General features: G+C 44.7%; 1 protein-coding gene across 1 annotated transcript; it reads left to right on the top strand.

The window, feature by feature from the left end:
- Positions 1 to 6,315: 6,315 nt before the first annotated feature.
- Positions 6,316 to 21,856, top strand: HNRNPL (heterogeneous nuclear ribonucleoprotein L). The gene is made up of 13 exons (XM_075836270.1): positions 6,316 to 6,442; positions 11,814 to 11,932; positions 13,156 to 13,396; positions 14,608 to 14,695; positions 15,150 to 15,244; positions 15,333 to 15,405; positions 17,036 to 17,107; positions 17,248 to 17,528; positions 17,616 to 17,737; positions 17,825 to 18,026; positions 18,666 to 18,723; positions 19,348 to 19,443; positions 21,531 to 21,856. Exons 1-13 carry the CDS (start codon positions 6,329 to 6,331, stop codon positions 21,587 to 21,589), a joined length of 1,620 nt encoding a protein of 539 aa, XP_075692385.1. The 5' UTR covers positions 6,316 to 6,328; the 3' UTR covers positions 21,590 to 21,856.
- Positions 21,857 to 22,667: the final 811 nt, after the last annotated feature.

Below are 22,667 nucleotides of genomic sequence, written 5' to 3'. Positions count from 1 at the left end.
ATTTTACTTTTTTAAAACTATACGATCAGCAGATGATGGAGCGTTTGCTCGTTCATCTTCTGATCGCTGCCCTGTCTACACAGGGCAATTATCAGCAACGAGCGTTCTATGACTCTTGTCTGCCCGATAATCACCCAGTGTAAAACAGCCTTTAGGCTCCATCGACACGGTTTTAGAGGTCTGTAAACCACCTATACATTACACGGAGGCTGTGACGGATGCCTAACCGCAGCATCTGCCGCCTATAGACTTTTATGGTATATGTTAAACGGATACATCATAAGCTCTCATGACCTTTTACATGATGTATCCGTTAAACAGATTGCATAATCTATGGGGGGGATTGATGCCGCTATTCGACATCCGCCACTCAACGGCTATTACAGCATCAGTCTAACGGATATGTCATCGTGCTCGTGATGTATACATTAAGCGGATGCCATACAGTAGCATCCGTCACCTATAGACCAATGTTGAAAATAAATTTTACCACAGTGTGTGTGTGTGTATGTATATGTATGTATGTATGTGTGTGTGTGTGTGTGTGTATATATATATATTTATTTTTTTTACTGGATACCTCTCTATCCACCAGAATAGCAGTATAGGTCGTGAAGGGTTTGATGTATGCGGCGGAAGCTTTTTCTGACTTATACGTCAAACATGCAGGACATACAATGTGAAATGGGCCTTACAAAGAGCATCTCTCGCTCTGGAGGACCTATCCTGTATTACCCAGACAAACCTAATAATTTGAATGTGTAATGCTTAATTTCAACTGTGGGGCGCTGTAGGGAAATTAGACACCTCTTGCCAGGTCTTGCTATAGATTACAGCTAATCGCTGGGCGGGGGGGGCACTTTGTTATGACCACCTTGTCAAGGGACCCTTACAAGGAGTGATTGTCCAAAACGGAGAACCCCTTTACAGAGCATTTACCGGTAAAATAAGTCACCAGTATACACACAGATTATTTGTGAAGGCTGTGATCAGACATTACTTTATGGTACCAGTTTTAAATAAAGTACTATTGGAGAAGAATCCTAGTGTGATATAACTTCTCAAAATACAATTTTCCTTCTTCCCTCCATCACCTATTCCTGCTTTTGTCTATGTATTTAAAAAATAATAATAAAAAAATCTTAAAATACTGGGCCTCATTTAACAACACGGTCTACCCGAAAAATCTTCCTTGTTCCCCATAGCAACCAATCACAGCTCAGCTTTAATTTCTTAAATTGCTGTGGAAAAATGAGAGCTGCGCTTTTACTGGTTGCTATGGGCAAAATTACCAACTAATCCAGTAGTTATGGGACCATATAGAAGATGCCTCCATGAGGTGAAAGTATTTAGGAGAGATTTGTATGTAGTGAATTCACTATAAATTGTGGTAAAATTTTTAGTGGCTTGTTTCCTTCCCATCTTCTAGGTTTTCACCATGTTTACAGAGATGCCATTTTGTGTGTTGTGAAGTACTATGTGAGTCCTGTGCGGTTTTTTTAAATTTATTTTTTCGGGGTCGCTTTGGAATCCGCGCCAAAAAAAGTCGTCTGTCCGTCCACCACATTAATTTCAATGGGAGGCAGAGGGTGTTTTTTTTTTTTTGTTTTTTTTAACTCCCCTTTGGCCCAATGCACACGACCGTGCCTGTGATTACGGGCACGGCCAATTTGCGGGCCGTTCTTCCATATAAAGTATGGTTTGTACGGTTTGTAAAACGCAAAGAATAGAATATGTCCTATCTTTTGCGGAGCCTTTCTACGGCACGGACCCCTTCCCGTAAATATATAGGAAGGTGTCCGTGGCCAACAGAAGTGAATGGGTCTGTAATTACGGATTGAATTCTACGGTCGTGTGCATGGGGCCTTAGAGAACACATACTTTTAGCATTGGCTCATAGAGGGAGAATTGTCCGCAGGGCGGCTTCTCTCTATTTGGCTCAGCTTAATTGACAGAGCTCTCTATACACTGAGCCGGGCGGGGAGCTGCCAAGCGGGTAGTTCTCCCCGAGCCTGCCAGTTATTAGTTGCTTTGCAGAAAAGTCTTTCGGTGTCATATTACTGCCTGAGCAACTGGACCGCCTGCACTAACAGCTGCGTCTGCTGGAACTTTTTAAGCTTCTAGCTGGAGATGCAGTTGGCGACAACTTTAGGTCCCCTTTTAAATAACGACTTTTAAGTCCTCGAATGTTGAGGAAGAAAAAAATCCGCAACAAAATTCGACTATTTTAGTGCGGAATTTATACTCTCCATTCAAGTCTATGGCCCAAACACTCCGCATCTCCGATCAGAACACGTAGCGTAAATTGACATGCTGTGGATTTGAAAGCCGCACTCGAACACTTTCCGCATGACTTTTCTGCATTTTTTTTTTCCCCCGCAGTGTGTGGCTGAGATTTGCAGTCTCGCCCACTTTGCTGCTACTGTAAATACCGCAGAATTTCTGCAATCTAGCGTGCCTGTGGGTAAGATCTTGGGCTCGGTTCACACATAGCGTAAACGCTGCGGAATTTCTGCAACGGAATTCTGTGTGGAAGATCCACAGCATTTACAGTAGCCGCAAAGTGGATAAGATTTGAACAAATCTCATGTACACACTGCAGAAAAAAAAAATCTGCAGCGAAAATTTGTATAAAATTACATGCAGTGCGGATTTTAAATCAATTTATGCTGCAGAAACGGTGCTCATTAAATTCAACAGGGTGGTCGGAGCTGCGACACGTAGCACACGATGCGATTTTTTCAGTGCAAACACAATTCCACTGCAAAAAATTGCAAATCTGAAAAAAAAGTTTTTTTCATTTAATAGAAAAAAAACCAGCAATTTCACTGTTGGTTTTTGGGCTTTTATTAAACCGTGTGGTATAATTGACAGGTTAACTTTTTTTCTGCTGTTCACTATGATTTTATATAGTATTTTTTTTTATTACTCTTGCACAATGAACAAGCCCTCACTATAAGGCCTTATTCACAGGAACGTGTTATACGTCCGTGCTACGCGTGTGATTTTCACGCGCCTCGCACAGACCTATGTTAATGGGGCCGTTCAGACTGTCAGTGAATTTCACGCAGCGTATGTGCGCTGCGTGAAACTCATGACATGTCCTAAGTTGGGCCGAGTTTCGTGCAGCACGCACCCATTGAAGTCAATGGGTGCGTGCAAATCGCGCACGGCACAAGGAAGCACTTCCGGGTGCCGCGCATGATTCGCGCAACAGTAGTAAAATAAATGAATGAAAACAGAAAAGCGCCACGTGCTTTCCTGTTTGTAAACATAAAACCAGAGTGTCATCATGATGCCGGCTGCGCGAAAATCACGCAGCTGCGCACCATATGCTGATGACACACAGACCTTTTGTGCACGTCTGTGTGAATAAGGCCTAAAACATAAGGCCTAAAACAATTGTTTTTGCGTCGCCGTATTTTGAAACCCATAACCTTTTTTTTATATTTTTACATCCACAGAGATGTGTAAAGGCTTGTTTTTTTGCAAGACCAGATGAAGTTTTCATTTTGGGATATATGAGACTTATTTTTTTGGAAGGCGGGATAAGCAAAAACCAGCAGTTATGGCATTTTGTTTTTTTTTTTACTTTTCTTTGTTAGTGTTCACCGTGCGGGTTAAATAGTACATTTTGTTTTATAGTTTATATAGTTGTTGTTTTTATGTTTTTTTTAATCCTATGAAGGGACTTCTATTTAACATACAGTTTTTTTAATTAAACATACTGACATACTTACACTGCTGAATGGGGCTTTAATACAGACCACCGTATAGTGGCACGTCGGACTTCTTTTGGCCTTCAGAACCGCAGCAATTTGTTATGGCATAGATTGTACTAGGTAATAAAATTGTCCCCTGCAAACAGTATCGTTTCTCTCAGTTGCCGCTAAGGTGTCATTCTGCCATAGGGTAAACCGCTTCTATGAGGGGATAAACGTTGTCCGCTACAATACTTAGGTGAGTCCTACTGTTCAAACGTCCATCCCCAGGTATCCGAGGACCCAGGGTGGGCCAAGAAAACCGTCCCCACACCATTACTCCACCAGCCTGAACTGTTGCCAGGAAGGGTTCATGGCTTTATGCTGCTTGCACCAAATTCTAACCCTCCATAGGGATCTGGATTCATCTGATCATGTGATCTTTTTCCACAACTCCGTGATGCCGTTTTTGCGCTCTTTTGTCGACGGGAGTCATGCCTTTCTGTTTCCCTTTGGCCTCGTGCACAGAAATGTGTTTTTGCGTCCGCGGACCCATTCATTTCTATGGGCCCATACGCACAACCGTGGTTTATACGGACCGTGTGGGAGGCCGCAATTGTGGACTGTAAAAACTCAGGACAAGTCATTTTGCGGTCCGGCACCATTGAAATTAATTAACATCTTTTGTGTACGTTGTCTTGTCAGTGATTGCGGCCGGCCTGTGGATGACGCTCTGCAGCCGGCCATGACCGAAACCACGGGCCGTGCACACTGAAATGGCCATGTGCATAAGGCCTTAGACAGCAGAGACACTGGAACTGGTCGTCTGCTGTTATAGCTCATCTGTGCTAAGGAGCGAGGAGTTGTGCGTTCGGACGTGTCTGTTGGAGCACCAGCGTTGTAGTCCGATGCAATTTGCTTGACTGGGCACCGCCTGCTCGTCACAACAATTCTTGAGGCTCTAATTTGACCCCTTATGTTGACAAGTTGGTGACCTCCACAGGATCCCCTTTCACTGGATGTTTTTCCTCGATCAGACCATTCTCGGTATACTCTCCACACCAATGCACGAGAAAACCCCACAAGGTTGGCAGTTTTTGAAATCCTCGCCGTGGCTAGTCTAGGACCGATGACCATTCTTTGTTCGAAGACGCTCAGCTTGATTTTCCCATTCTTACGTCTCATGCACACGACGTGTGCGCCGTCCGAGTCCCGTCAGTGGTCCGAGGAAAGATCGAACATGTTCTATCTTTCCTCGGATCGGAGACTCGGACCATTTTTCACAGACCCGATTCACCCGCTAAAGTGAATGGGTCCGTGTAGACGATCGGGTGCCACTCAGATGCTGTCAAAAATGGCCCGAGTGGCACAACTGTCGCGTGGAAGACATCGAAGGCCGTGTTCCCTCAAGTTGGATACACTGCGTGCAGTCCGTTCTCCCGGGATGACTCCGCATCCTGTGATTGGCAACTTGTTATCCCAGAAGGCTGGTCTAGAAGAAGAACAACAGAAGAAAGCATCGCAAACGCCCGGGTTGTAAGTATAAGATTTTTTTTATTCTGATTTACAATTTTTGCGGCAGAATCACAGCAATTCCGCCTTAAAAGTCGCATCACTTGGCTATTTGTTGCAGGTTTTACAGCCTTATTGAATTCAATAGGGAAAACCCGCAACAGAAAACCAACGAAAACGCGGCATAAATTGACATGATACGGATTAAAAATTTTCACTGCAGGTCAATTTATGAACGTAATCTATGTGAAAATTCTGTTGTGTGAACATGGCCTAAGGCTTTGGTAACACCACTGCAGTATACGGCGAGAAATGCTCCTGACATGTACGTTAAACGCATCCATAGACTTCTATACACGCATCATATGCCAAAGGAGCGTCCTATCTTTCCACAGATCACAGACAGGAACCGGCCAGCGCAAAACGGTCGTGGGCACAAGGCTCTGTACTGCAAAGCTGTGGGCACGTCTCATGACATTTGTTACGGTGTTAGGAAAAATGCTATGTGTGCATGAGGCCTATAATTCTTTCTACTCCTTGGCCCTCAATAACGTTGTGTTTTTTCTGTTTTCTACTTATATTTGACCTAAATGTTATAATTCATTCATGAATTGCTTTCCTCATTCAGGCTATGTAAGGGACGCGAGTTTTATAAGCAATGTACACGAGCCAGCAAGACTATTCACACTGAGCTTTTATTAAACACCAGTCACAAATACGAGCACAGAGAAACGGAACAATTTTGAACATCTTCCTAATGAATGAGGCGCCATTACACAATAGCTGAGCGCGCACAAGATGGCGGCTCATCTTCTCTGATCATTCTTGTCGCCTCACTGACAACAGCCAATAAGAACACTAGAAAAACAGGACAAAAGACCTTATTGACGAGTTCTATGACCAATGGGGAAAGCAGTCGTTAAATTCCCTCCCCCCTCATTGTATCCAATAGGCTGCGAGACTACTTGATTGGCGTCGTATTGCAACCAATGAATGGAGAAGCTGTGGAAGTGGCGTTTCTGTAGACCAATCATGTAGCAGTAAGCGGGCGGGGCGGTTCAGGTTTAGCCCCGGCGCCATGTTACGGAGCTCTCAGTCCCGGCGGATCTCTGAAGATGGCGGCAGCTGCAGCGGTGGGAGGAAGGTCAGCTTATTACGGGAACGAGGGTGGCCGTGCCCCTAAGAGGCAGAAAACGGACGGAACCGACGACAACGTGGCGGCGACTGCGGTAAGAGTGAAGACATTTCGTGCGGTTTTGGTCAAGTTACGACTTGCAGCGTGGTATCCTGCCATTGTGATTGGCCCAGTCCCTTGTACGGAACTTTTCACCGCTGATCCTGGCGGCAAAAGTAGAAGTAGCAGTGACTACAGTACTCCATATATACAGAGGCGGCATTCTAGTTAGAAGGTGCAGGTAGAGTGCTCGGTTTTACTTGGTATTCGCACTCTATTGTGTGATGATTTCAGGGGCTGTTCTATTGTTACAAAATTAACAGATGATACAAAGTTAATGCTCTTAAAGTGGTATTACACCTTTTTTAAATATATATTTCTGGCATAAATGTCTTATGTCGATCACTCACACTGTCCCCCCTGGTGAAGGCCGTCACCCCATCCAGGTGGAGAATGAATAGATGGGTGTATGCTCACGTGCGCGCTCAATCCAGTCATTCCTAAGGAAGTAACGGAGACAATCAGACCCGCCTGCTCCAACTATATACCATAGGGCGAAAATATATATCTCTCTCAACGGTAATGCAAACGGAAGCTATGGTTTCTGTTCCCCAGACGGAAAGGTTGGACGGAACAGATGTGAACAGGCCCTTAAAACGGTTTTGCCACAACGCATGTATCCATAGGAGATACGTGTGTGATTGCAGGGGGTCCGACCGATGGGACCTTAGCGATAAAGAGAATGGGGGTCCGAAAGTCCCTCGAAGTGCAGCATGGGGGTTCTGGGGTCTGTGCCCGGAAGCTCCATAGAAATGAATGGTGTGGCTGGCGCTCCATTCATTTCTATGGAGCTTCCGGAAGTCCCATTCTGTTGGACTTTCGCTCCCCCGTTCTCATTTATGAGGTCCCTGCGATTTACACGCATCCCCTTTCCTGTAAATAGGGGGGGGGGGGTACATGTGTTTTGTGTCACAACCCTTTTAATGATTACAGCAGCTTCAGGTTGTGATGTATTGTCCTATAGACTCCAAGACGTACGGAGTTAATATACGGATCAATAGTACGCTCTTAAAGGGGCAGTCTCGTGAAGTCGCAGGTATCACTAGGGCATGGCCATACATTTCCCCCTGCTGCGCTCCCTGCAGGAGCAAAGTAGTATTACATGGAAATGAATGACCAATCATGAAATACACGGCTGGCCCAGTCATTCAGAGCTGCTCTTAGGCCGGGTTCCCACGTAGCGTAAACGCTGTGGAATTTCCATAACTGAATTGTGCGTAAATTTTTTTTATTTTACGGGCCGGGCTACTATACTTTATAATGGGAGCATGGCCCGTAAAAACGGCCGGCTGCCCGTGGCCAGCCGTGCCCGTAATTACGGGCATGGTCGTGTGCATGAGGCCTTACCCAGAACTCCCTCCTTCCTGCTGTCCGGCCCCCTGGGATGACGTTGCATCCCATGTGACAGCTGCAGCCAATCACATAGCCTGCAACCTCCTCCAGGGAGGCGGAGCTATGTGCAGGGGAGGGGGTAAGTATTAACGGCTTTTTTTTAAAAAAAAAAATCAGCGCTGCTTCCCGCTGAGGAAATCTTGTTTGAAATCCTATTATTTCTGGATGGAAGATGCTGCAGGGACCAGGTCGGATGCACCGCAGTTATTACTCAGCGTATCCGACCCGTGGGAACCCGACTTTATTAGACGTTGACTCGTTCGAAAATAGTGTCTAATAAACTTCAACTTGTCCGGCATAAAATCTCCTGATCCTTTCCTCAATTGGCTGGAGGCTGAGACATGCACCTAAACTTATCACCTATGTGGCCGACGGGAGTTGTAGTTTCCCGACACCTGGTTGATGTATATGTATAAGAATGGTAATATCTGCCTACAAGTGCAGGGGCAGCCCTGCATAATCTTATACTCCTGCAGGTAATCTCAGGTTTTCTGATGCCAAGTTCTATATATATATATGACCCCTCCTTAAATGCTTTATTAGGAGACCGCAGCCATTAGAGTGAGCCCCTTCCCCCTCGCGATCTGATCTTGTAGTAACGATGGTTGCCATGGCAGCCTGGAGGCTCAGTGAAGGCCCCGGGTTCTGCCATCTTCAAGACGCAGGGCTTAATAGGAGCCGGTAAAAATTACAATACGCTGCAATACGTCAGTATTTACCAGAGATCAAACTAGGCATGTCACGATACCAGAATTTGGACTTCAATAACGATACTTTGTGCAGTACTGCGATGCTTGATACCAAAATTATACTTTTGCGAACGTTAATAATAATAAAAAAGTTCAGTTTTCTGGTGTGAGGCGCGCGGTGTGATGAATTTTGAACCTCCATGTGCCTCACATTAATAGTAATTCCATCATGTTCCTCAGTCAGAATGGACAACATTGGGTTAATGTGTGAGCTACATGATGGGGTTAATTACTATTAATGAGGCACAGGGAGGTTCAAAATTCATCGCACCTCGTGCCTCACATTAATAAGTGAAAGAAAGCAGATTTATATTTTATAACAGCGTAAACATAAATTACACTATAAAGGTGTTATTACAGTCGCAACAATACCGAATGTGTTTATTGAGCCTTTTTTTTAATGTTTATTGTAATGTGTGTTTTTTTTGTTTAAACTTTAATGTACTGACATATATCTATATACGGATAGTACACAGGCATATATCTATATACGGATAGTACACAGGCATATATCTATATACAATAGTACACAGGCAGTTGTTAGTTGTATATCTCAATATGCCGCAACAGGAAATATGGTCAGACAGCTCTGGGGTCCTTCAATGGACCCTGGGCTGTCTGCCCATATATGGTATGTCCCTCGATCGCCTCACGGGGAATTCCCTGTGATGCAATCCAGAGGGCATCCTCCTTCTCGTTTCCCCCTGAATGCTGCAGTCAGCTGTGATCACATCATTCAGGGGAATAACGGCGGAGATGAGAGGTTTCTGTGATTTCTACCGTAAGGCCTCATGCACACGACCGTGTTCGGTCCGTGATATACGGTCCGCATGTCGGCCGCTTGTCCCGGACCGTACAAAGTACAGGGAGCCGGGCTCCTAGCATCATACTTATCTATGACGCTAGGTGTCACTGCCTATCCACGTAACTACTGTCACACACGGGACAGTAGTTCCGCGGACAGGCAGTGACCCCTATCGTCATAGATAAGTGTGATGCTAGGAGCCCGACTCCCTGCACTGTGTTCGGTCCGGGACATGCAGCCGACATGCGGACCGTATATCACGGACCGAACACGGTCGTGTGCATGGGGCCTTAGAGTGGGGCTGCGGCTGTGTAATACAGCCATTGCCCCGCTCCTGTCAATAAGTGCGCGCGCGGTCAGCATGAGGTGATGCGGCCGGCGCTGCACTAATGAGCGGCGGCACTGAAGAAAGAACATGGCAGGCGCACTACAATACGCCCCCATGCTCTCATCCATTCATGTATTACTAAGCTGTGCGGCCGCACAGCTTAGTATCGAAATACATGAAATCGCGGTATTGAACCGTTTAAGGGTATTGAAACAGTATCGAAGTTTTGATGCATCGTGAAATCCCTAAATCAAACGATGGCTTGTTCAAATCCCCTCTGGGGACTAAAAAATAAATTCAAAGTTAAGTTTAAATATTAAATGTACCAAAAATACAAAATTCAAAGTAAAAAAAAAAAGAGAGAAGCTGTTTCCCATTAAAAAAATAGAATGCTGTTGGTATCGATGCGTCCATAGAAGTCTGAATTATTACAATAGAACATTTATCACGCGCGGTGTACGACGTTAAAAATAAAAAATAAATTGCTGTTTTGTTTTTTTATGTGGTCACATTACCTCCCAAAGAAAGTGATCAGTCGTATGTACCCAAAAATGGTACCAGCGAAACTACAGCTCGCCCGGCGATAAACAAGTTCTTGCGCTACTCCATTGGCGGAAAAAAATATATTCTTTTTTTTTTTTTTTTAAATCAAACCAGTATTAAAGGGGTTTTCCAGCCAGTAAGAATTGATGGGTCGGGTTCCAACTCCTGGGACCCCTGCTGATCAGCTGTTTTTGAAGGGGGTACGACCGCTGCTTCAGCCTTTATTTCTTCATGCTTACGGAGTCGTTGACACGGATTTAGTGGCGATTCACAGGTATTTCAGGCTTTTCTCCCATTGAATTGGATAGGAGAAGTCTGCACTACCTCTGAATTGCTGCTAAATCGATGTTGACCATTCAGTGAGAGATAAAAACGTAGGGGAAGCGGCAGCGCTGCACCCCCTCCAAAACAGCTGATTGGCGAGGGTCCCGGGAGTTGGACCCCAATCCATTAGCTGTTGAATGCCTATCCTGAGGGTAGGCCATCAATTCCTACTGGCTGGAAACCCCCTTTAAACCATTAAATAAAAACTGATTTGCGATTTGCTCTAATCGTATCAATCCGCAGAATAAAGTTAACATGTCTTTGTTATCGTTCACTGGGCAGAAGAAACGAAACCCCAAAAACTGGCTAGTTTATTTTCCCGGTAAATTTTATGGTACTTTAAATTGTACCTTTTAGAAACTACAATTCGTCCCTCATATAAACCCTCGTGTCTGTATCGAAGGAAAAACAAAGTGGCTTTGGGAAGATGAGGAAAATGTAAAATGGCGGCAAGGGGTTAAAAACCGTTCATATTTTGTTTTATATGGACGAGAAGGCAAAAAGCGAAACACAGCCACGTAATATATCCAGCCATTAACGTCAGATCACATTGTTTCCACCAATCCTCTTAGGATTCATTGACGCAGCCACGTGTACAGTCCACGTAGAGTCCGTGTTTTTATTGCTAGAATCACATAAGAGGAACGTGAGGGAACTCCGCAGTTTTGGGCTAGAAATAGATGTATGGAACATGGACAGTCACGTATGGAGTGTGTCACTTGTGGTTTCCACGGCCGCCTCTGATCTTCCTGTTCCCGCTTCTGTGTAAGCTGTATATAATACGATACATGGCGCCTGCACGTGTATTTCAGAAGTTGTGAGAGGAAATTAAAAATTCCATTGATGTTGTCATTTAGTGAAAACAAGTGATCAGCCTGAGGCATACATCCACAACCGGACAACTGATGACCTATCCACAGTATATAGGAGCAGAACGGCCGCTATGCAGTGGCTGACACCCAGAACCCGCACCAATCATATACTGATGACCGTGACTTATCCTGTGGATAGGTTATCAGTTGTCCGGTCGTGGACAACCCCTATAATATTCTTGCTATATAGACACGCCAGCCTAGGAGTGGTAATGACATGTGATGTGCTTCCCATGGGAAGTTTCTGTTACAGCCGCATATGTTCTGTAACCAGCACCAGTATTGCCTTATTTCTGGTATGTCGCAGCCATGTGGTTCCTAACGCCTGTTTTTGTTTTTTTCCCTCTCATAAGGAAGGATACGAAGACCCTCACAAGACCCCGGCTTCTCCGGTGGTCCACGTGAGGGGGCTCATTGATGGAGTGGTGGAAGCTGATCTTGCAGAGGCACTTCAGGAGTTTGGTACCATCAGGTAAGTAGGATATGCAAGGCACTACCCCCCCCCCCCCCCATTTTTTTTCTCCTTTTTTTTTTTTTTTGCTTTGGACATGGCTTCTTTCTGACCACACTTAGGCCAAATGCACACGATGTGTATTACGTGCGGATTTACACGCGGATATGTGATATTTCTTCTGTGGTAGTTACAGCAGAGGACGCGTAATCTCACGAGATTACGCAGTAGATGACAGGTTACAACGAGATTACGCTTTGCTCTGCTGTAACTACCACAGACAGAGTAACGAAGTGCCGAGATTGTGATTAGACATCCCGTGGAATGTCTATTCACTGTCTAAACACTTCAGTATTGTTAATGTGTTCGTATAAGACAGCACATAAGGATCTAGCAGGATCCCTATGCGCTGAGTAAATGAATCGAGAGGAGTGCATGAGGCTGATTGGTCACTGATTGGTCAGCGTCATACACTCCTCTGTACAACGCCCACTTGGTCTAAAGTAAAAATACGCCCACTTGGGGATTATGCAACTCATTAGCATAAATCTAAAATGCTAATAAAGTGGTGAAAATAGATCGGTTTTTTTTAAATAAAAACCATTACTGTCACCTACATTATAGCGCTGATCTCATTATGTAGGAGACAGGGCACTTATACTGTGGTGACAGAGCCTCTTTAAATTGACCTGCGGTTCGTGTTTTAAAATTCGCCACATGTCAATTTATCTTGCTATTCCACTTCAAATTGTATCTGACAAGTAAAAAAAAATAGCAACAAAATCCACAGTTAAACGGCACCTATTTCCGCATTGAAATGTAAAAACCGTACTATTAGGTGCGGCATTGGCTGCAGTTTTAATGCAGCTTTTCTGCACCAAATTAAGCAATGTGTGCATGTAGCCTTAGTCCAATTTATTTTGTCGATCCTGCATAAAATAAAAATTGTTCTGCTCTGTTGGATGTCGTAGTATGGAGGTATTCTTCGCTGCAATGCTTCTAGGGAAGAATATCTCCCACCTTCGCGGCACATAACGGAGTCTGCCACAATTTTATATTCTGCTGAATTCACACAAAAACACAACTGTATTAAACTGGATCTTTTATGCACTGTAATATGGTGAGCAGGACTGGCTTAGAGCCGGGTTTTGCCCTCCCCATTGCAGCCTAGGCGTTTCATTGTTGTTCTGGTTTCTGTCATTGGTTTGGTTAATAATAATTTGTATGGTTTCTTCTCTCTGCAGCTATGTAGTTGTGATGCCTAAAAAGAGACAAGCGCTGGTTGAGTTTGAGGACATTCTGGGAGCCTGTAATGCTGTAAACTATGCTGCCGACAACCAGATCTATGTTGCTGGTCACCCGGGCTTTGTCAACTACTCCACTAGTCAGAAGATCTCACGCCCTGTTGACACTGGAGATGATTCAAGAGGTGTCAACAATGTATTGCTCTTCACCATCCTGAACCCCATCTATTCAATCACCACAGTACGTACATATCTCTGACACATTGTGCCACTTACATGTAGCTGCTGCTTTGTGCCTTACTAATAGAGATTGCACTAATAATGCAGGAGTTCTGTAACTTGTCCTGTATGGGCAGTAATTCATTGACACCGCCAAGTACATAAATGGTTTCTCCATGAGGAGCCAAAATAAAGCGTCAGAAGAAATCGAGAAAAGAAAGGGTGGAAGGGTCTAGGCAGGGACTGTAGTCACTTAATCAGAATATTATATTGGATAATCTGCCGTTCATTTTAAGATTTGGTGCTGAATTCAGGTCTGGTTTGAGTCCCACCAGACGGGTGCATTGTTATTTACTGGACTTGTGCATTCTTCTATTCTATGCCCTGTCCTGATTCGGGCTTCCCACATTGATCATGGGGCATGTCTACAGTTACACCCCCACTGATTGCTGAAACAAAGATGCTGTGTAAAGCCAGGGTCGCACGCTGTTTTGATTCATTTTTGGCTAAGTATTTTGAGTGAAACAAAGGAATGGACACGCAAGAACTGAGATGCATCAGTCTTTCTTTTATACCATTACTAGTTTTCAGATCCACTTCTGGTTTTGGCTCAACACTGCACCCAAAACGGTGTAATCCTTGCCTATCTCTGCTCTGCACCGTTTTTCTTTTGGAGCTCTTGCTGCACTCCGCTCTGAAGATCGGCTAGAGTTGTTACTTGGTCCTTCATTAGCTGAGTGCAGCCATGAAGAGCTGACTAGGTCCCACCGATTAGTTGGGGGTTCATTGCTTGATCCCTCTTATTTTTATTATGGCTGGAGGAATTCAGGGCTATTTATTACAATGTATGTAAATAATTATATAAAACATTTGTCTAAAATGAAAGGTCAGTTCCAACATTTCACTGATGGTGAAATCCTGTTCCATGTAAAACCCCCTCAAAAAAACAAGGGGGCACTCCCTCCATCTGGAGAAAAAAAGGTTCAACCTGCGGAGGCGGCAAGCCTTCTGAACTGTGAATTTATGGAGTTGTCTATCGCAGGAGCCATCACAGCAGGGACAGTAGATGGCTTTAAAAAAGGGTTAGATAATTTCCTAGAACAAAAAAAATATTAGCTCCCATGTGTAGAGGTTTTTCCCCATCCCTTTTCCCATCCCTTGGTTGAACTTGATGGACATGTGTCTTTTTTTCAGCCGTACTAACTATGTAACATGCCACATTTTATTTTTTAGGACGTGTTATATACCATCTGTAATCCATGTGGACCTGTCCAGCGGATTGTCATCTTCAGGAAAAATGGTGTCCAGGCTATGGTGGAATATCCTTTTTTTTTTTATATATTTTTATTTTTTATTTTTTTAAGTGGCTTTGGTGTATGGGTCTTAAAGACCACTAATAGTATTCCTTCATGTTGGAAGTTTTGTGTAATAGGTCCATACTGTTGGTGGCATCCATCTTTCCGTAACTCCCATAGAACTTAATAGTAGTTACGGAAACAGTGTAGCTCGCATGCTACGCTGCTTCCGTACCTGCCATTCACTTCCTAATGAGACAGCGTAACTCCCGACCATGTAACCAGGAAGTGGCCGGAAGTCGGCGTGAGCACAAAAAGCTAGAACGGGGTTAGGGGACCCCGGTCTAGAGAGAGGTGTGAGACCCGCATCTATCTGACATATACTGTGGATATGTCATGCAGTTAAAAAGGTTTTCCCACGAAGGACATTTAAGTGCAAAATGCTTCTTTTGCAATATTTTTCCTTAACCCTTTGCACATTTGACTCCGTGCAAAGTGCCCAACGTGCCAAGGCCTCTCTGAATGGAGCAGACATATACTCTGGATGTTGCACTCTAAAGATCGAGTATGCTAAGGTAAGAATCTGCTGTTAAGATGAGGTTAAGATAATGTCTGGTGTGGGGTTCCACATTGTGGTTTATTTTTCTTCTCTGTTTCTCAAAGCCTACAAGACTGAATGTCTTCAAAAATGACCAGGACACTTGGGACTATACTAACCCAACACTGAGCGGACAAGGTAAAAATTTCCCTTTGCGTGTTTTATGTATACATTCTCTATTCATTAGTTTAATCAAATGCACCAAACTGGCACGTCACACTCTAATGCCATTGCTTTGGCTCTTGGCTACCAAGAAACTTGGTCCCTTTTTTTTTTTTTTTTTCCCTAACCTGCAGCTTTATTTGCTCAGTGTAAGGTCTGGATAGAAGTGCAAGTTAGTTTAGTGTCTCTTAAATTTTATTCATTTCCAAATTTTACATGCACCCTGCCTATTTTTGAGTTGTTTGGCTCCTGACCGTTTCTCCTTAGAGCAAGCAATGGCATTACATGTCCAAACCTAACACATTTCTTTTCCAAGGTACATAGTAGAATCCATGTGCAGGGGCCAGCTCAGTGCTGCCTGAGATGAAGGCGTTTATCTCTAACTGACCCTTGAGGTGACCGTATTGGTTTTCTGGGGCGTCCCACTAATGGGAAGGCTACCCCGGCTCCCTCTTGGGGTCCAGGACTGACAGGCCCTCGTCTGCACATTGTTTTTATAAACACACAGTGTAGAGAGAACGCATGGAGACACTGATCGCAAAAATACCAGGCCTTCTGCAGAGGTCACACACGGAGAACATCACACGGTGAACCAAGAGAAAGTCGCTGAAACTGGGGCTTCAACAGGCATGTAACAAGTACAGTGATGCTTCCAACACGCTGCAGGCATGACCAATACAGAGAACGTTCTCCACATTACAGCAGACATTTTACAAGTACAGTGAAACTGATCGTCACATGCAATAGCAGTGTATTCACCACGAACACAGTCACGTAACGGGCACAGAAGTGGGTCTGCACATGCCACGGCAGGCAGAGTCGGGACATGCAACAACATTAGCACCATGCGAACCTCCATTCCCCACCACAGACAGTTCCTCCTCACCAACCAAGTCCAGAAGAGCCGAACACAACCTTACACCTCTTCAAGATACGGGACGTGTGACGGGGGGCAGACACCAGCTAGCAGCATCACAAGAGAAACACGCACATGGAGCACACAGAACATGAAGAAACATTTTAGCAACTTGTCAACCTTTTTACAGAATGCCAATTGTTGACTTGTGTTTGACCTTCGATGTAACTCATGACTGAAACCATGTGATGCAGGGTCGCAACGTGTGTATGGCGGGGCGGCACCTTTCAGAGCTCTGCTTACGCACACATGAGGTATCCAATGGTAAGAGAAATACAGATATGTTGTTGTCACTGGGACACGTCTGTAAGTAAGTCTTTTCTCAATCTTCCCAAATGAAATGTCTTGTTCTCGTAAGGGTTGGTGGTTGATTTTTTTTATTTTTTTTTGAGGAGGGGTGGATCTGTGTATCAAGGTCATTTTGTGGCGGAAATGCAGGAGTGGTCCTTGGTTTGGGTTTGGGAGGTGTTAAGGGATGTTAGTCCTATATGCCATTATAGCACAGGTTAACCTTAGTGGGTACTTAGTAGTATAACTTTTTAATTTTTTATTTTCTTATTCAAAGCCTTGATACACAGTTCTTTTTAATCAGGGCAGGTAGCAGTATGGTTACCCCAATTTTGATTAGTTGGTGGGGGTTCATGATGAGTCGAAATGAGTCTGATTTGATCTTTATGGTCCCATTTACAGGGGATTCCGCAGGAAACCCTAACAAACGCCAGCGAAACCCACCATTACTGGGAGACCACCCCGCAGAGTATGGTAAGATGACTTTTATGAACCCACCACCGGCACATGAAGTGATGATCATTGTTTGGTGTAAATTGTTCACTGCACATACCAAGCAATGCAAGATGTAGACAGACATTCTGTAGACTGTTCCTAATGTATTTGTACCACAGGTGGAGGCCCACATGGTGGATACCATGGTCCCTATCATGACGAGGGTTACGGCCCTCCACCCCCACATTACGAAGGCCGCAGGATGGGCCCTCCTCCTGTTGGGGCACCTCGCAGAGGACCGAATCGCTATGGACCGCAGTATGGACATCCTCCACCACCACCCCCAGAATATGGTCCCCACGCAGACAGTCCTGTACTCATGGTATATGGACTTGACCCAATCAAGATGAATTGTGATCGAGTGTTCAACGTCTTCTGTTTATATGGAAATGTAGAGAAGGTAACTTATTAACTGCCAAGTTTTCAGAATGCCTAAAGTGCACAATGTATAGGCCTGCAGTAATCTCCAACCTTGACTATTTATTAGGTGAAGTTCATGAAGAGCAAGCCTGGGGCCGCTATGGTAGAAATGGCTGATGGGTATGCTGTAGACAGAGCCCTGACTCATCTGAACAACAACTTCATGTTTGGACAAAAGCTCAGTGTCTGGTAAGAGCATTTATTACTTTTGCGGCAGAGAAAAATACCAAGAATAAATTAAACTTGATTCACTAACTAGACGACTTATATTTCCAGTGTATCAAAGCAACAGTCTATTGTGCCCGGTCAGTCGTACGGCCTGGAAGATGGTTCATGCAGCTTCAAGGTGTTCAGTGGTTCCAGAAACAATCGCTTCACTTCACCTGAGCAAGCCGCAAAGAACCGGATCCAGCAGCCAAGCAATGTGCTTCATTTCTTCAATGCCCCGCCGGAAGTAACTGAACAGAATTTCCTAGAGGTGAGAATCCAAAATGGGTCTGGTTTATTAACCTGTTCTGTTGTATTACTCGTTCTAGTAAAGAGTCCATGGTTTGTTCTTTTGAGGGTTTTTTCCTCTCCCTCCCTTTCCCTAGGCACAATGTAGGGGCAACAGGGTGGTGATCCCCCTACTAGGATCTTGGGCTCAAATGTGCCCTAGAGTGACATTATTGAAGTTTTTGGCCGTAGCTGTAATTTTGGTCTGCGTCTGGCCTCGGACAGTCGTCTGCATTTACAGGCCGTGATCCCGTTCTAATTTGTGGGAGCACGGTCCGTAAAATAGGATATGTCCTATTTTTTTTTTTTTTTTAACAGAAGCTTTCTACAGCCCGGGCACCTTCCTGTAAATATAGGGGGAGGTGTCTGTCAGCCATAAAAATGAATGGGTCCGTAATTGCGGATGAAATCTACGGTATTGTACATGGGGCCTACAAGTGCAATTGGCTTCCTGTGAAATTGACCCTAGTATGTGTCGTAAGTAGAGGACATTGGTTTGTGTGCCCCATTGAGGACAGAGATTGATGTGAACCATGACCATCTCTATACAGGGCTGCAGAATATGTTGGTGCTCTATAAGCAACAAGACATAATGAGGTTTATTTTTCATCTACTTCTCTAGATCTGTGAAGAGCTGGGTGGGAAGAAACCAGCGTCTGTCAAAGTGTTTTCTGGAAAAAGTAAGTGTTGTATTTGAATAGGTAAATTCCGTAAATGCCTAAATAATATGTGGTAGACTACAGCTAAATGCTGTGTTTAAAAAAACAAACCTTTAATCGGGTTGTCCAGGATTAGAAAAAGCATGGCCGCTTTCTTCCATTAGCACCGCACTCGTCTACAGGTTGTCTAGTGTTGCAGCTCAGCCCTATTCACTTTCATGGGGCTGAGCTGCAATACCAGACACAACCTGTGGAGGTGGTAGTGCTCTTCCTGGAAGAAAGCTGCCATGTTTCTCTAAACCATCCCATTTAAAGGGATGGTTTTACCACAGACAACCTCTATGAATTGAGAACTGTTGCATTTCCGGTTCCCTAGACCTCCAGCAATGTAGGGTGGGGGGTTGGGATGTTGCTAGCCGCTATTTTTCCCCTACAAATACATGTATGGCCTGTCCGCCAGAGCTACTAGTTCATGCCTCTGGCTTAGACGGTAGAGGGAATCCGTTTCAGACTGTAGTCTGGAAATGTATGTATATCCTTGAAGACAAACTTTTTCTACCTGTAATGAAATCATTCTACTTTTAGTGGGTCAGTGAAGTCTTCAGTATTTGCTGCTGAGGTTTCATTGTGTAATTGTTTCTCTAGGTGAACGCAGCTCCTCGGGGTTACTAGAGTGGGAGTCAAAGAGCGATGCCCTTGAAACGCTCAGTCTCCTGAATCATTACCAGATGAAGAATCCTAGTGAGTACTCGTTCTTAATGGAATGCTTATTTGTTTGTGTATATGATAAAAACCTGCCTCGTCCACCTATACAAGTGGAGCCGATACTTCATGCTAGGACGTGGGCACATACTACATGGGCGTTACCTAAAATCGACCAAAATTTGTCACTGACCCGTCGTCCCAGCGCTGCTCCGAACACCTCCAGAAAACTTCTACTCATTTATAGACCCCAGTGCAGTAGTTTTGGGTGGTATAGCGACTATGTATATTGGACACTGGAGGGTGAGAGCATTATTTTTGTGTCACAATTACTGAAGGGTTAGGCTATGTTCACACGGAGTATTTTGGGGAAGGAATATCTGCCTCAAAATTCAGTTTGGAACTTTGAGGCAGATATTCCTCTCCCTGCACGCCGATTTTCTAGCCAATTATCGCGCCGTTTTTCGCCCGCGCCCGCGGGCATAAAACAGTGAGAAATACGCTTTCTCCTGCCTCCCATTAAAGTCAATGGGAGGTCAGAGACGGAAGTGCCCGAAGATAGGGCATGTTGCTGCTTTTTACCGCGAGGCAGTTTTACTGCTCTCGGGAAAAAGACGCCGACGCCTCCCATTGAAATCAATGGGAGGCGTTCTCGGGCCGTTTCTGCCGAGTTTTGCGACGCGGTTTCCGCGTCAAAAAACTCGGCAAAATACCCTGTGTGAACATAGCCTTAAGAAGAAAAATGTGTTTGTTTTTTTTTTTTGTTTTGTTCCATCTATTTTCATCCGCATTGAATATCAAGCACCAAACTTTCGCAGCAGTGCACATAAGAAATACAGGGGGGCTTAAATATGTAACCTGAATAAATGATAAAAACAAGTTCATATAAACATGAGATTACGGAGTGACAGACGGGTACACGAGAGAGGGCTCTGCCCACGAGGTGACCATCTACATTGAAATAAAACATACAATTATCAGATATTGGTTCTGTTTTACACCATGTTAGAATCCAAATTTGTGCTGCAAAAAATGCACTAAAGTCCAAATGCACACGATGCGCATTACGTGTATATTATCCTGCAGCAAACCCGTGGCCTGATACAGTCCCAGCAAAGTAAATCAGATTTAACCTGTTAGTGACCGGCCGTAGGTGTTTGTACGGCAGCCAAGAACGGGCTTTATTCCGATGCAGTAGCTTTTTTAGGGCGTTGCAACGGAATAAGCACTGGCGGGAGCAGGTAAATCTCCCTGCTCTCAGCTACCTGATGTAGCTCAAGGGCTGGGAGCAGTTCTGCTCGAGCGGCCGGGATCGATATCCGTATTGATCCCGCCTTCTTAACCCCCAGATGTGGCACTCAATAGCGAGCGCCGCATCTGAGTGATTTTAGAGGCAGGGGGCTCCCGGTCTTTTACACCACCTGCACCCCGCGATGTGATCGCAGGGTGCCATTGTCTTCTATGGCAGCTGGGGGCCAAATAAAGTCCCCTAGGTCTGCCTGTAGTTGATGCTTGTTAGGCCATGGCAGAGGCATGGCCTAACAGATGCCTGTCAGTTTTATACAGTGTTGTATAAGTGTTGCAGTGTATTATAAAAAGCGATCAGATCGCATAGTGTAGTCCCCTAGTGGGACTAATAAGTTATAGCTCTTTGAATGAGACGATGGAAAAACATAAAAAAATAGCTTGGTCATTAAGGCGTAAAATAGGCTGGTCACTAAGGGGTTAAAGCAATCTATTCACGTTGCAGAATTTATCCACACGTAAATTTTGCTGTGTTTTTTTCTTTTTTTCCCTCCCCCCCCCCCCCCCCCCATCTGCAACATGTCAATTTATATTGCATTTCCACCTGTGCATTGCATCGGAGACATTTTATTTAAAAAAAAAATCCGTAGCATGATACTGAATCTATTTTCTCATCAAAATGTAAAAAATACACCTAAAAAGCGTATTTTACGTACGGAATTACCGGTGCTTATATGCAGATTTCCAGCACCAAATTACGCACCGTAGGTTGCAAAAGGGTTAATTCGTCATGGGGTTTAATGCTTAATTGTTTTTTTTTTTTGGGGTGTCTGTTAGTTTTAATGCATTCTGATTATTCATAGCGACTTTATTTCTTTCAGATGGCCCATACCCATACACCTTGAAGCTGTGCTTCTCCACTGCCCAGCATGCATCGTAACATCCAGGACGAATGGCTCACTCCCTCCCCGCCGCTAATGTTTAGTACAAGTTGGGCTCCTTGAGCTAGTTTTTATTTTCAGTTTCTAATATAATTTTTTTTTATGTATGGTTGTGTGCCCGTATTTAGCACATGTTAATAAATTTGTTTGGGGATACTTGTGTTGCATCACTGAATGAGCGTCTGCGAGTCCGTCCCATGTTTAATAAAGCCTGATGCTTTCATTGGTAACTGTGTGAATTCTGAGTAATAAATCTCCGCCATGAATGTGTCCTTCCCTGCTTTTTTTTTATTTTCGTTTTATTTGTAGAATAGGAAATCATGTAGCGGTGTTTTTGTTTTTTTTCCCTAAGGTTTCAGAAATTCTGCTCACATATCTTCAGTGTAATAGGCCCCATCTCTTCACAGTGGAACAGTAGAATGCTGTAGACCAGCCCAGTCCTGTGTAACAATATTTTAAATCTGCCCCGGTACTGTCCGTTCCTGGACATGTAAAGGGCAGGGGGGTGTGAGATAGTGAGCGGTTTCTGCTATGTGCTCTCGCGAGAAGGAAAGAGTCTGTGCCGCCGAGGAGACGCTCTCGCGAGAAGGAAAGAGCCTGTGCCGCCGAGGAGAAGCTCTCGCGAGAAGGAAAGAGCCTGTGCCGCCGAGGAGACGCTCTCGCGAGAAGGAAAGAGCCTGTGCCGCCGAGGAGACGCTCTCGCGAGAAGGAAAGAGCCTGTGCCGCCGAGGAGACGCTCTCGCGAGAAGGAAAGAGCCTGTGCCGCCGAGGAGACGCTCTCGCGAGAAGGAAAGGGCCTGTGCCGCCAAGGAGACGCTCTCGCGAGAAGGAAAGGGCCTGTGCTGCCAAGGAGACGCTCTCGCGAGAAGGAAAGGGCCTGTGCTGCCAAGGAGACGCTCTCCTCCTGTCAGGCATTGGTGAAAGGGGTTTTCCCAGCCCCTAAAAATTGATGGTCTATCCTCAGGATAGGCCATCAATAGCTGATGGGTCAGGGTCTGGCTTTCGCTGCTTCCCCTTCATTTCTTGCTCCCTATGTGCGTTTAGTGGTGATTCACAGGTATTGCATCCTTTTCTCCC

The sequence above is a fragment of the Rhinoderma darwinii genome, chromosome 8 (genome assembly GCF_050947455.1).
Source record: "Rhinoderma darwinii isolate aRhiDar2 chromosome 8, aRhiDar2.hap1, whole genome shotgun sequence".
NCBI lineage: Eukaryota > Metazoa > Chordata > Amphibia > Anura > Rhinodermatidae > Rhinoderma > Rhinoderma darwinii.
Note: the sequence above shows the minus strand (reverse complement) of the source record. Positions and strands in the feature narration are given on the sequence as shown.